This window comes from Hermetia illucens, chromosome 6 (genome assembly GCF_905115235.1).
Source record: "Hermetia illucens chromosome 6, iHerIll2.2.curated.20191125, whole genome shotgun sequence".
In the NCBI taxonomy this organism is placed as follows: domain Eukaryota; kingdom Metazoa; phylum Arthropoda; class Insecta; order Diptera; family Stratiomyidae; genus Hermetia; species Hermetia illucens.
The window spans coordinates 84,482,692-84,497,442 of NC_051854.1; the positions used below are offsets into that span (position 1 = coordinate 84,482,692).

The window sequence follows — 14,751 nt, forward strand, 5'->3', positions numbered from 1 at the left end:
GGTTCTCTCTCCTCTGTTGTGGCTCCTGGTAATGGACACCATGCTATGGCAACCAGCGGGCGGAAAGGTGGTCAATCATACCGTCATGCGTCTATCTGGAAATTGTTCGAGAAACATCCGGTGGCTCTGATGCTCGCCGATCATATATATGGTTTCAAGATTCGTCTTTGAAAAGACATACTCTGTCGTAATCACCAAAAGAGAAGAATGGTCCATAAATGGCCACGAGTCTTTTAGGATTATAAACCTAATAATCTTCACCGACGGGTCAGACATGGAAGACGAATCAAGCGCAGGAGTATTCTCGGAAAATCCGATTATGGAATTCCTCAATCTCTCGGAAAAATGACAACCATATTCCAGGCAGAGATATATACCATTTCATTGGCAGCAGAAGAATGTTTGCGACAAAAGTGGCGGGGTCACACAATTCACACAAATTGGTCTGAAAGTCGGGCAGCGGTGTTAGCACTAAACAGCAACAGCATATCGAGGTGTGAAGTTGCTAGCAGCTGTAGCTAAAACTAGGCCGACTAAACGAAAAATTCGTGATATAGGTACCAGGGCGCTCAAGCATCGCTGGTAATGAGGATGCTGACAGATTGGCTCGCCAAGGGTCTGGACTCACAATAGTGTGCTCAGAACCAGCTTTTCTCATCCAGTCATCCACTGTCAAGTCTACTGTGAGGAATTGAATTGCAAGGATCTACGAATTCAAGTGGACAAATGTAGACTTTTGCCAACCGGCGTAAATTTTTGTGAAAAAAACCGGGGCCTCTAAAGCGGCGAACTAAAAGAAGTCTTGAGTTTTAAAAGTTTTCAAGTAGGGTAACAAATTGTACATTATAGAGGTTCGACACCGAAGTGTCATCTGAGAGCAGCTTATAAACAATCTACATCAGTGAATAGCGCTTAAGTAAGGAGAGGAAATGCAAGAATAGTCAATGTCAATGTAAAGTGAACAAATCGCGATGGTTGCCTGAGCGTTAACCTCTCAACTTTATTGCCACGTGATCGAATTTGCACTTGTCTTGCTGGTTTCAATATCAAGAACAGCATGACTGACATTTCCGTGTGTTACTTGTTATAGCCTTTGAAGAAAAACACGTTTGTACGGTTCTTATGTTTCTTATGTTGTTTAATGATATGCTAGTATAATGTAATAATCAAAGGTTACATCCATCCTTCATTTTCTTCACTTATATTCGTCTTTTGCGAGCACTTCCACACAGCAAAAGCCAAATCATAAGCACTACTTGACAAATATTGACGAGCATTGCTACATTTTTTACGTAGTTGGTCTTTTAAACCTATGTAAATATTTATGTACAATAATGACACTTTCTACAATATATTATTTAGGAACATATCTAAATATCAGTGAATTAAAGTTAAAATTTACTATTACATTTGTTTTCTTTTTTTTCTTGCTTTTGGCTGTTTCATGTGGGAAGACGTTTTTATCATCGTCCAAATCGACAATTTCAATAGCCGTACTTGCCTGTAAAATGTATAAGAAACAGGTTCGTTTGTATGCACGCAATATACAAATATCCGAAGATAGTTCTAGATATGATAAATTCAAGAATAGATGATCCACCGCACAGTATGATCAAAAAGGGACCAGAAGCTTGGTAGTTTCACATTCCCTGAATTATACTTAAAAATTACGAATGGACTTCGAAAGGGAATCACCTTACAACTTTTACCTCAATTTTATCTATAAAAAATGTATTATTTTTATGCATGGTCTCTCGTCCTAGAACTACCTTTTTACAGCAAATTGGGAGCGGTTTCACTATCTTCTCGTAACAAATCCTCAGATAACAAACGCTGCCTCAGTGTCGCGAAACGCTGACCTGCAAGAGCTTTCTTAAAATAATGATCATAACCGTCGGCGCGACAATCCATATTGGATCAGGGGCTTCAAATACGTTAGAGCACTTCATTCAAGTCCGTAACGGTACACTACAGTACACTCTAAGAGACGATGTGATCAGCATTGCGCTCGACCAAGATTATTACTCTGATTTGACTCAGGTTCTCATTCACAGCTAAGTCGACTAGTATCCGACATCCAGTCACGATAACAAATCCCTCTGCCACCAGTGGGATTTGAACCACGATCTTTCTGGACAATAGTCCAGTGCGCTAACCACTTGAGCCATCCGGACACCGTGTTTCTTTAAAGATCTGCAAATATGAAAGCCCCAAGACGATAAATAAGAAATATGAGAAGGGTTCTCTCGGGTTTCCAATACTGCCTTAAGCTGAATGAAAATTGATATTGTCATCAAGAATAGAGCTTCCATGATCTTGCTGGCTGATAACAAATCCCGTGCCTATTTTTACTAGGTCATATAACAGTGCACAGAAAGTTTTATTCCACGTTACCATTACCAAATTAAAGAACCTAACATGCTTGTGTCGATGAAGAGTCGGTAAAAAATCTCCAATCGGTATTGCTTTTGAAGTTTCAATAGCGAACCCACCTAGTGGACACTTTCTGATATCCATGGTTTGTTAGGCGTTTCCAAAACTGATGTTCATTCAGTTCCTTATGGATTTCCTAGAGAAGTGAATATTTCCCAATTCAAATCCCATTGTTGAAAGAAGAATTTGTATAACAGACTGGATATCGGATAAGCGACGAATCGGCTGTGAATGGGTCCCTGTAGAAGCGTGACCTGGACGATGAACCAGGCTGGAGAACAAACAATCGATGCTTGCGATTAGAGGTAGGGTAAGACTAACATTCTACATGGATAACCCAAGTTAAGAAGCCCCGAAAGGAGCCTCGGACAGAAAGGATTTTACAACGAGAAACCCCGCAATAAAAATGGAACAACGATCCGCGTATTTTCTCATGGAACGTGCCCTCCCTGTACAGATCGAATGCTGCTCAGCAGCTAGCTGATACCCTGTCCCAATATAAGGCTGATATAACAGCACTGCAAGAGATGCGCTGGACAGGGACCAGTTTCCTGGATAAGAGCCACTACACAATATACTATAGTGGCCAACCAGTAAACCACGTTATCGGAGTAGGTTTCCTATTCAGCCAAAAAATGAAACCTACTGTTATATTCTTTGAAAACATAAGCGAAAGGCTATGCACTCCACCACCATAATCCCCTCTGACAATCAGATGAGAATGAATACTGAAGCCATTCACAACGCAGCCCTCGTAACACCTATAAAGGGAAATGTTTGCCGCAATAACCGCAGCTAACAAACGGCCACAAATATACTTAGCCCTAGCTGCAAGAAAAGTTGGAACGGCTGGTTCGACGATGAATGTTAGCTAGGATCGGAACGGAAGAATGCCGCATACCGAATAATGCTGCATTCTCAAAGGACACGGGCGGAGACTTATGACGAACACCGTCGAGCTGAGAAGCGACTTCATAGACGGAGAAAGGAAACCTGGAAAAACCAACAGGTCTGTGAATTCGAAAAGTACAGGAAGCAATCGCACCAGGTGCAGAAGTTTTACCAACAAGTCAGAAGGATGAATAAGGCATGTATAAGGCACCTCGATGCTCTTCCTGCAGAGACAAAAAGAGGGAAATCTGATTTCCGACAGAATGGGCAACTGAAGACGACGAAGAAATGTTGCCACCCCGAAACATGAAAGAAATAGTCCATGCAATTCATCCGCTTAAAAATCATAAGTCGCCAAGAACCAATGGAATAACAGCCGAATTTGTTAAATATGAAGGCGACCAACTACACCAAACAATTCATCAACTGATGCTCAATCTGCCCCATACATAAACAAGTTTGAATACCGGAAGCTCGCGCTTCGAGTATAATGGTTTTGTGTTCATCTTATGTAAGAAACTTGGTAAAGTTTCACCCCCTATAACTTTGTTAATAATAGTTGGATTTTCTTCAAACTTGACCAACTTGTGCATTATACTTCTGGGATGAACATAAGGGGGGTTGCCGGGTAAATTTCTAAAATGTGAAAATATACTATTATTACCTTTATTTGTGCAGATATCGAAACCGGATGTATTTTAAGGCCTAGATTTAGTAGGGATGCACCACTGTGATTTTTTTCAGATTTTTTGGTTGGATAGGTTCTGAGAACGAGACCTGTTACACTTTTTAGCGGTCATATTTTGAGCCCTCACTCCCCTATGTTACACCCAATATCAAATATGGAACCAGTTTCGAAACGTACTAATTGAGCCCTTTCGTTTGATACCCCATATGGCTACATTCTGTGAAAAAAAAATTTTACAGCCTCCTTTCACATGTATGGGGAGCCCCCCCCCTTAAACTTAACACAAAATGGCGCCAGTTACTGCATATAAAGGGAACAAGAGATCACATGCTCTTACCATTTTCGTGACAATCGGTCCAGCCGTTTCCGAATAAATCGGCTGTGACAGACTGACGGACAGACAGACATCGCTTCGATTCTAATAAGGGTTTGTTTCACACAAAACCTTAAAAAGGAGATATCACACAGTGTACCAATTATAGAGGTTTCACGCTACTGAGTACCATTTATAAGATACTCTCCGCTATCTTCCTAGGCCAGATAGTCCCATACGTCCAGAACAGCACTGGCCTATGCCAAAAAGGCTTCACTCCAGGCTCAGATCAGATTTTCTCTCTATGGCAAGCGATGGAAAAACTGTTGGAATATGGAATCAGTTGTACAATCTTTTCATCGACTTCCACCTGTGACACTGTAGTCAGGGTAAAAGTGTATAAGACCTGACAGAATTCGGTATCCCAACGAATTTAATAAGATTGACTGGGCTGATCCTGAGCAACGTGCGAGGCCAGATAAAAATAACTGGATCACTCTCGAGACCATTCAACATCAACAACGGGCTACGACAAGGGGATGCCCTATCATGCATCCTCTTTAACCTAGCCCTGGAGAAAGTGATTCGCGATGGGGATGTCAATGCGAAAGGTATCATCCGCTTGAAGCTCACCCAAATACTGACCTATGCTGACGATATTGACATTATGGGAAGAACAACCCGAGATGTACAATCTGCCTTCATCCAGATCGAGCAGGCGACGCAAGATCTCGGGCTGCACATAAATGAAGACAAGACGAAGTACATGGTGGCAACGCCTGCGCTAAAAGCCAAAGAACGAACATCGAATCACACTGGTCAAACGAAAACAATAAAGATAAGAGACAATAACTTTGAGACCATTCAAAATTTCTTCTAGCTAGGGTCGAAAATCACAACCGATAACAGCTATGACGATGAAATCTGTTCACGATTGTTGGCAGCCAACAGAGCCTATTTCAGTTTACAAAAACTGTTCCGTTCGAAAGTCTCACCACAGGGTCAAAGCTCTTACTGCGCAAGACTATAATCTTGCCAGTCCGTATGTATTCCTCGGAAACCTAGGTTCTTAGCAAGAAAAATTGCGAACTCCTGGCCGCGTTTGAGAGAAAAATTCTCCGAACAATTTTTGGCTCCCTACATGAGGATGGACGATTCAGTAGCCTACCTCTATGAGTGATACCATGACAGTCTGATTATGGATAAAATCCGGCTCAACAGGTTGCGGTGGGCGGGTCACTTAATCCGTATGGATGAGCATAATCCAGTCCGGAAAGTCTTTTAGGGCAACATCTATGGTAGAAAAAGAGGATGAGGCAGACACTGACTGAGATGGAGCGATGGCGTAGGTCAGGACGCCAGATATCGAATTGGTTTACCTCAGCGCAAAATCGGAGTTTCTTACTAAGGTAGGCCTATACGGGATACCGGTTGTTGCGCCGTTGATGATGATGACAATATTCTAACATTTATTCGGCTTGAAGACTAGACGTCGGTAAGCCCCGACCAGAACTCCTTGCTCTACTTCAAATGGGGTATCGTCACAGAAGCCACAAAAATACCTTTAGAGACATACGTGTATCGCTGAATGGACCGAGTGTTTACGGCTCTGTATCAATAAGGAAAGCGTCCTTTTGAATGATTCACAGCTCATTAGATTTTATTTTCTTCCTCTTTCGAAAATTGAAAAAACAATTTGCATTCGACGTTCTGCTCATGAATTACGCGCTTGATACTTCCAAGCGACAGTATTTATAGTTAAACTATGTAGAAACTATGCCTGCCAGAAACTAATTATTGACAATTCTAAATACTTCAAATAAAAAAATATACATACCTTATACTGATTCATGGCAGCTTCCTCCTCGGCTAGTGCCTGAGCCTTTATAGTTTCATCAATACCATTTGTATGCGAGTCGAATCTTGTGGAAGCGGCAGCCGTTCCAAATGACGAGCTAGTAGAAGATAGGGCAGACACACCACTTTTTACGTTCTTCTGGTTGCTATTGTTTTTTTTGGTTCATTGTGTGTTTGTTTAAATTTCAACATGATCACGTAATTCGATGTGTTTTCAACGTGGTGTGTGTGTTTACATTCATTCAGGAGGAATGGAGTGTGGGATTTTTTGATGATGTGTGTTGAAAATATGACAATTTGGCCATTTTTTGTGTGGTAAATTCAATTGTTGGTAACAGCAAATCAATTAAGCAATCAAATACAACATAACAACAAAACATCAACCGTAAAGTAACAAAATTATTTAAATTTAATTTTGAAAATTGATTAAAATATTCCGATACATACATAACGAGCCAATTCAGATTATGATTTTTACCAAGTACATAACATAAATATTATTTTTTCAATCGCGTACCACAAAAAATACGTTCGGTCAAATGCACAGATGAGGATATTGTAATAAATGCAAGCGAACCAAAGTGTAAACACATACACGTTTACATTTTTTAAAGATATTTTTATGGTAGGAGCGCAAAGGTGACGAATATTTATAGTGGTAAGGATAGGGAAAAGAATAAACATAAAACGAGAGGAAGAGAGAAAAAATATTCAATTACTAATAGTGATACAAAATACATCTTAAAATAAATTTTATAAATATACTCGTATCTAATCAAAAATAAAATAACACGCTACAGTTTTAAATGTATTCTTCCATGTGCTAGTTTCTATAATATAGACTAAGTTTTCAATCCACAAGCGACAAGTGTGCTTAGATTTCTATGAATTTCAATTTTTTTATTAATTCAGAAACTACTAAAAAGCCTAATTTCAAGATCATTATATCTAACTAATGTAAACACCATCTGCGTAGATATTTTGTGCTACGAAAATTTCAATGAATTTATTGAACAGGATTACGTAAATAACGTAAAATTATTTGATATCCAACTAGCTGAACCTGGCAGGCCTTGTTCTATCTGTGTATGTTTCTAAAAACTACAGATTTTATTGAGGTAGTAAAAGAAATGAACCAGCGCGATGATATACTTTTCTTTCGCTTTGGATGTGAAATTACCATATTTTACAATATTCATCGGTCCAAACGATACAATTTGAAAACTTGCATTGTAACATATTTCTGAATATGCTGTAAAAAGCGTTTATATTTTTAGGTAGCTCTAGCAATATGAGTTAGAAGTGGCCCTGGCGAACAACACATACCAGGCATTCCTTACTGAAATTTCAAGACCGACAATGTAAGCGCAATATAGCCGTTAGGGCAATGAGGACATGTATCTACCTTTCGCACAGAAATCAATAAGCTACTTCAATTTTTGGAGGGCAGACCAAACGTTGTTCTAGCCTGTGATTTCAATGCACGTTTCCGAACATGGGGTAATACTATCAATTCTCCCAAGGGTTGAGCTCCGTCAGAACTTCTCTCTGGAACAGAGTTTCAAAGTCTTAATAATGAGAAATCTATCAGCTACCCTCTCATCAATAACACAAGGGTTCACCTCGTGATCCCGAACCTAACAATAATCAACAACTCCAGCTTAGGATGGCTGTGACATACGCTAATGGTTAATCTCAGCAACAGCCACCACAGCCCAATCCTAACAACTTTAGGAAGCCAAAAGGCTGATGGAACTCATACCAAAACAGCTACTTTAGCGGACACACCCACAAACCTCCCCCGTCCTCTCATGACGTACTGACAACAATCATCAAAAAGGTCATAAACATCTGGAGTGGGAAGTATCAACAAACCTCTAAGACAAAGGGAAAGTTTTTCGCTAACATGTCACGAATTCCAAACAAGCTTTAATTCTCCATGCTAGAACTAAAATCTGAAACCACCAAATTGGTTAACCGCCTTGTCACGAACTAAACTTTAAACAAGGTCTTCCTGGCCAGGATGGGTGCCTCAACCACGGAAAGCTGTGACGCATGCGGCGAAATTGAAACAAATGACCACATCGTCTTCCACTGCAGCAAACTTCCAACAATTTTGGCCACAGTACTCCCTCTTTAAAAAACAGAAATGTCTGGCTGATCTTTTCAATGGCATGAAACACGATAATATAATTAAGCTAGCATCTTTCATTAAAGATTGAAATGTTGATATCTAACACCACACAATATATAATACATCAGTTTCTCAAGCCATAATCGGGAAACAACCTTTTGGACACGAACAAAAGCGAAACAACATCACCTTACACATACTCAGCCACTAAATCGATGTGATACCACAGCAGGCTGAAACATAAACACATGCTCACAAACGGATATGCACACTAAATCTAATAGGAATCACATCAACCAAAATCAAAATTATCCACATTGCTGACGTTATAGGCACAGCCTGCCAAACGATTTCGCAGAAGGGCCCCCCCCCCCTCTGATCTCCTTTTAGGCCAACCGGATCAATCGACAACCTATACAGTTGAAACTGACAGGCCAGCCGCACGCCACACACATTCCGGACGCTGGTTAGCTAAGGACTGTTCACGCGTGACTGACAAAACGGCCGGAGCGTGTATGGCAGGCTGAATTGTTCGCTTGAGTCATTCTTCAATAGAAGGGCTGGAATTACTATGAGGATTCGCCTTGGTGGTTTAGAATAGTTAGTAGACTGTTGCCAAATGATTTCTTCTGTATGCACGGAAATATCGACAGGTGGAGAGGGAACAACGGCAGCAAGAAACCCGCCTCTGACTTCCAACTCCACGTATGTATGAGCCGTTATCTTTTTGTCAAATTTTAAATCCTTCTAAATGACTCGTGATTTCCCTCGTCCGTAGGCGAAGGTTCGGTTCTGGCACAAATGCCTATTGCGCCTGTCAGCAAGTCAGTTCTTTGTAGTCGGCTAAGAGGGAATGGAACGTCCAAAGGACTTCCTCGTATTCCCCAGCCGACTAGCATGAACGCTTACAAACCCGAACAATTCAGCTGAGCTGCACACAGGGCGACTCAATAAAACCTATCGCCTGGGAAATTACTATAGAGTGGATGTGTTGTGTATAGTCTCTACGGTATCGAACAGCCTGGCAGAGTAACAAGAACTGTGAGTCCGTTGGCGGGTACGTGGAGCGTCAACGAAGCTGGTAATGAAACCCCGAACTAAGTGAAAAAAGAGAAAGACCCAGCCGGCTGACCATTCCGAAAAACTCTTGGAACGATCGAAGAACCAAAACGTCTCCGGAGGTAAAACCGATTAACAACAATCTACAGGGAAGCGCACTAAAGATGCCTTTAGTACTAGAAAAACACCCGGAAGAGAAAGCTAAGCACCGACCAAACAAGCTGATCCAAAGCGACATACAATCTGAAGTATGAACCCTCCGCCGAGAGTCAGTCCAAGCAGATATTTGGACAAAAAAGTCTTGTTTCTAAATCAATGGGCTAAACATTAGTTAAAAGTTACGATACCATTTATTACCCCTTGGCGGCGGTAAAAAACCACAAGGTGGTAGTCTAGGTCTCCAATACACACACATCTTTAATGCTGACGATTCAGAATATTGTTTCAAAAGCGGGGAATGGAACGTGATCGATTCCAAGCGCAATGGGGATGGCGTAACCCTTGCGCTACGAATGAATGATGAAAGCTTGAAGTCACTAGGAAACGGAGACTGGAAACATTACCTTGGCTTATAAGTGAGTGGTCGACAAATGCTGAATATAATCCAGATAAACCTTTAGCATAGTAAAACTGTAACTGTAATTCACAAGCATTCAGCCATAGAAATATGTACTATAATTATTTAGTTCTATATTTCGAAATTGAGGCGATGAAAATTAAACTGAACGCAGATATCAATACAATCTTATGTAATTCTCTGTCAATATATATTTGTAGATAAAAGGGAAAAACAACAACAAACCACAAATTATGGGATCAACAATTTGATAAAAAGCTACTGAATGGTTTTCATTTGGGATATGAGTATGGTAATTTTATATAAGCGTACTTAGGTTCAACTAAAAAGAATAAATTTTCACCTCTGTTGCTGTTGACGACTGGTTTCAATTCAATATAATTCGCGCTCATGTCGCGTTTGCAATCATATGTATAAAAAGAGCGATTACCACCGTTCGCCGCTTTTGGTCACGCTACTCCCAGAGTAGAGGTGAGGCCGCATCTGATAAGTTGCCTCTGCTCTGGATGAAACCATCAGTCAATTGTTTTTTATAAAAAAAAGGCAAAAAGGAGGGGTCCGTGGACCACAAGAGAGAAATTAAGTTGCTTCCTAAGTGGTCCAGTCCGTCACCGAGTGGATACAGATTCACGGGTTGTTGCTCTACTGGAAAAAAAGGGGTTATTCTACGACTAGAGTGGCATTTTGTAACAAAATAACACACACCACATAAGAGTATACTTGCTTTTCATATTCTAGTCAATAAATACCAACCTATTTAGACTGGTCGAATTAAAGCCCCCGCCATATTTAGCGGTTGTATGTATGTCGCGAGTTTTGAGCTCTGTATTGGCTTACCTATAAAGCTTAAACGTATTTACTTTTGACAGACCACAGAACAGAATACCAAATGTATAAGATTTTTATAGCACGCTCTTTCATAAAGGAAGGTTTTTTTCTCGGTTATTTTCGGAAACGAACGGTTTTCTTCCTACTATAATACCCTGATTATGCTCTAAAAGTGAACCTGTCAGCCCCCCAACATCTTCTTCCAATATCGTCGCGCTATTGAACGGGTTTTTATGTGAATTGCGAATTACGTTGCGTTGTTTTCGAATTGCCAGCTTTCACTGTGGATCATCCCATCTTATGTCCAACTTCGTATGTTATTTCATATTATTATGTGATGAACTCCATTCACCGAAATCGCTGCTTTGTTCCTTCGATTTTATGTGAATTTCGACTTATTTCAGGAAATAACGACAGTCAGCGTAAAGTTTCCAGTTCAACTCTTCGTTCATTTTGTCATTTAGCAAATTTCGATTTCTATTAAAAAGTACTTATTTAACTTGAAAAGTACCGAAAAATGGCAAAATGTACTAAAATACTAATGAACTTCAAAAAGTACTAAATTTTATTTTTTTTTAAGACAACACTGTTCGGCAAGACCATAAAGCATCTAATGGATTACACTGGCTATGACAAACATGTGTTATTTTTTTCAATTGCCATCCTTCAAACGTCAAACTCCCAGACTTGCGTCATATCCATTCGTTTGTACACAATTTAACGCGTGGGCGTAAGAAATAATTTTCAATTTTGGTATGAGCATGGAATGTATTGCATTTTGTGTATTAATAAAACAATGCTTTTTGGGTAAGAAAACTATTTCTATAAATTTAAGTGCTACCTGGAGAAGTATTATCCCGACCTTTCACCCTCGAATGGAATGACTCACAGAAGATTTAGCCAATTTATTTAAGCTGCATCATAGGGACACAAATGATTTTGAGGGCTCAGGTCTTTCGAACGGGATTAAAATAGCAAAAGCAATTGGCAAAATTTATATGGTGTGATCACGACTCAGTTTGAGTCTACAATGAATACTGCACTTTGCAGACTCGCATCATTATATGCAATGGGATATTCTGCCCATTTCGAATCAAATCACAAGAAGCAAATATGTGAACCACTGCCCTGCCAACAACTAGCAATCAAAGTCGTGGTACTTCTCAATATTTGACCGTGTTTACACATTTTCCAAATTTTTTTCCCATTGGAATGCCTAATTGTTGCTTGAACTAGGATTTTCATTTAGGATTGATCAGCCACATAACTTACACGGGAAAAAATATTGAATTTAATTTAACATAGTTTTCGTTTTATTTTACTTCACAAATGAAAATAAACATCTTCGGTGAAATTAAGTCTGCCAATATTTACATTACCTGGCGCGAGAAACAGACAAAACATCTTGAATACGCCAAAACAATATGGACTTAAACTCTAAAAATATCGAGTAAATAGAACCTAATTTGAAATTGTTATCACTGAAAATTTACAAGTGAAATATAAAAGACGTTGCTTTCTAGTTTTGCCTTAGACAGGTACATGTGTGCAAAAGAACTGTAATTGAATACTGCAGTAGCAGTGCACGAATTATACTTCGTTATTGGCAAAATGATAGAAAATCCTTCTAATTGATTACATAAACTCAAATTGCAATTTTCAGGCGAACTTCAAACATTTCGGGGAAAAGCTTAATTTAACCAACATTTCTTCGGATATTGAGAGTGGAAATAGCTCATATGTTTTTAAGTAGCTGGTTTCGATCTTTTGGCATATTTTCTCTCCAACTATTAAGACACTTAATATGTATTAATTTGTAGCTCATTCAGCCTTTTCTCCGAAGCTAAGAGATCATTTAGAAAGGCAAGTATAATCATATCAAAAGCCGGTCTCCCCTAATCTGGGCTAACAGGAAGTAGTAATGAATATTTCAGAGACTCCCGAGAGAGAACACAGAGTTCTTTCATTCGACAAACAAGTGGTCTATCCTTTTTCTTTCTACGTTTCTTGATAAAAAATGATCAAAATTCCGGGAAACATACTATAAAAAATAGAATAAAAAAAAAATAGTAAGAATTTAAATAAAAATGTAGAGCGCAATAACACCTCGCCTGTTTTTCATTGAAATTTTCGCAGTAATACTTTTCTAAATGTATCAAAACAAAATCGTACAATCCAATAATTCAAATGAAAGACAATACTGACAATTTCACATCTACCAATTTCTAAAATTCAAACCGAACAATTGCGTTTATACGACCAACCAACAAAACTGTGGTACATTGTGCGTCAGTGAAATCATATATCTCCTCCATTTGCCCTTCGAATATCTTAACGCTGTTAAAATCAATAAATAAGCAACAAGCAACATACCTTGCGGACTGTGTTGGCGTATTCGCCGCTGACCCTTTTTTACCCTCAAGAGTGGCCAAGTGTTGTTCTAGAGCTTCAAGCAAAGAACTCGGTGCTTTCGTTAGATCTGGAATATCTCCTTTATCTATTCCGACGTTCTAAAAGATAGAAAAATTAAGCGATTTCACAGAAAATCAGAAACCAATTGAATAGAAACAATAGAAGACAATGGAAATAGAAATGGGTACAGTAGAAAACCACAACAGCTACCTCAGCAACTTTCAGAAATTCTCCTACACGATCCATACGCACTAAGAATTTTTTATAGAGGTCAAGAGCATCTCGGCATTGTTTCTTATTCATATCGAAATATTTCTCAAGTAGGTTTATGATACCGTCATTATAGCAAGCAAACAAACGGATGAGATCGCGGAATAGTAACATAAAACACATGTTGATAACACCTACAAGAGAGAGAGAGAGAATTGAAAAAACAAAGCTTTTGTCATATGCAATATTCCGAATCACATCTTTTCTCCAATTAATTAGCATGCAACGAATGTTCTTTGTTGCTGCAACAAAATAGAGAAAATATGTGCTCCCACACAATTTTTCTTACCATTTGATAAATCGTTTGAAGTACAATCAAATTCTAGTAACGCATCTAGTTGCGCTTGCAGCACCGGCAAAGTTTTGAGTAATTTATCGGCATTCATGGTTCGCAATGATCCTTCTTCTTTCCTAAAAAAGAAATTTAAAATATCATTCCCAGTTTATTTATTTATTCATTGAACATTACACAGAAAAGTAAATTTCTAGTCACATATTATCCCCAGAAAGAGGAGCAAGCTACGTCTAAAACTAAGGAAGGAGACAAAGCCAAAGAACCCAAGCTGTAGGGCATTATAAGACCAGCATAATCTCAGAATCTAGAAAGGTAATTCAAAAATGTCCTCACTACGTATACTACGGGAGATGTTATGACAGTGTTTGGAAAGAGTACACATATCAAGGAAACGTTGTTGCAGGGAAAGGAGATTGAGATTACTAGGCCGGGAAGGATAGACCACACAAGGAAAATTCTTTTTGAAAAACAGGGACCGGGTGAATTTGCGTTGGATAAATTCAAGAGCGCGATAGCCATAGTTGCGGAAGGGGGGCCAAACTACGCAGCAATATTCAAGGATGTTTCTAAAAAGGGACTTGAAAAATGTTAAGGAAGGCTGGATTCAAGTAAAGTTGGAGGAGGAACGTAGGAGAAAACCAACCATTTTGAAAGTATATGGATGTTCCACGACATCATGTGGCTCTTTCACTATGAAATGACTGAATTGTGCCATCAGCCATTCGTTGACGTTTCTCGCGAGTATTTTAAAACAAGAGGAGTGAAGAGAGATGGGACGGTAGTTCACAACCTGAGCAGGGTCTCCGCTTTTGAGAATAAAGTCTCTTTTCAAAGGTGAGGAAAGTAGCATTCTTCGAGACTTTTGCTGAAGATTATACACCGAGGGAGGAAAGTGTATTTTTTACAGTTAACAAGGAAGAGGTTAGGAAATCCATCGGGACCGGGTCCGATATTGGTGTTACGATTAAAAATGAGGAACTCAACTAACGAAGAG

The 14,751-nt window shown here is 39.3% G+C and overlaps 1 protein-coding gene across 18 annotated transcripts in view; it reads right to left on the reverse strand.

Annotated features, from left to right (window-relative positions):
* Nucleotides 1-14,751, reverse strand: part of LOC119660510 (phosphatidylinositol-binding clathrin assembly protein LAP) — a 134,170-nt gene that overhangs the window by 36,374 nt on the left and 83,045 nt on the right. For 11 of the 18 annotated variants that reach the window (XM_038069110.1, XM_038069114.1, XM_038069123.1 and 8 more), the window contains 5 exons: nucleotides 13,752-13,873; nucleotides 13,403-13,596; nucleotides 13,154-13,290; nucleotides 6,163-6,328; nucleotides 1,409-1,501 (listed from right to left, as the gene is read on the reverse strand). In XM_038069110.1, the coding sequence (XP_037925038.1) occupies nucleotides 1,409-1,501; nucleotides 6,163-6,328; nucleotides 13,154-13,290; nucleotides 13,403-13,596; nucleotides 13,752-13,873 (712 nt within the window). The remainder of the gene's footprint in view (nucleotides 1-1,408; nucleotides 1,502-6,162; nucleotides 6,329-13,153; nucleotides 13,291-13,402; nucleotides 13,597-13,751; nucleotides 13,874-14,751) is intronic. The other 7 variants (XM_038069119.1, XM_038069124.1, XM_038069117.1 and 4 more) reach the window with 3 other exon arrangements.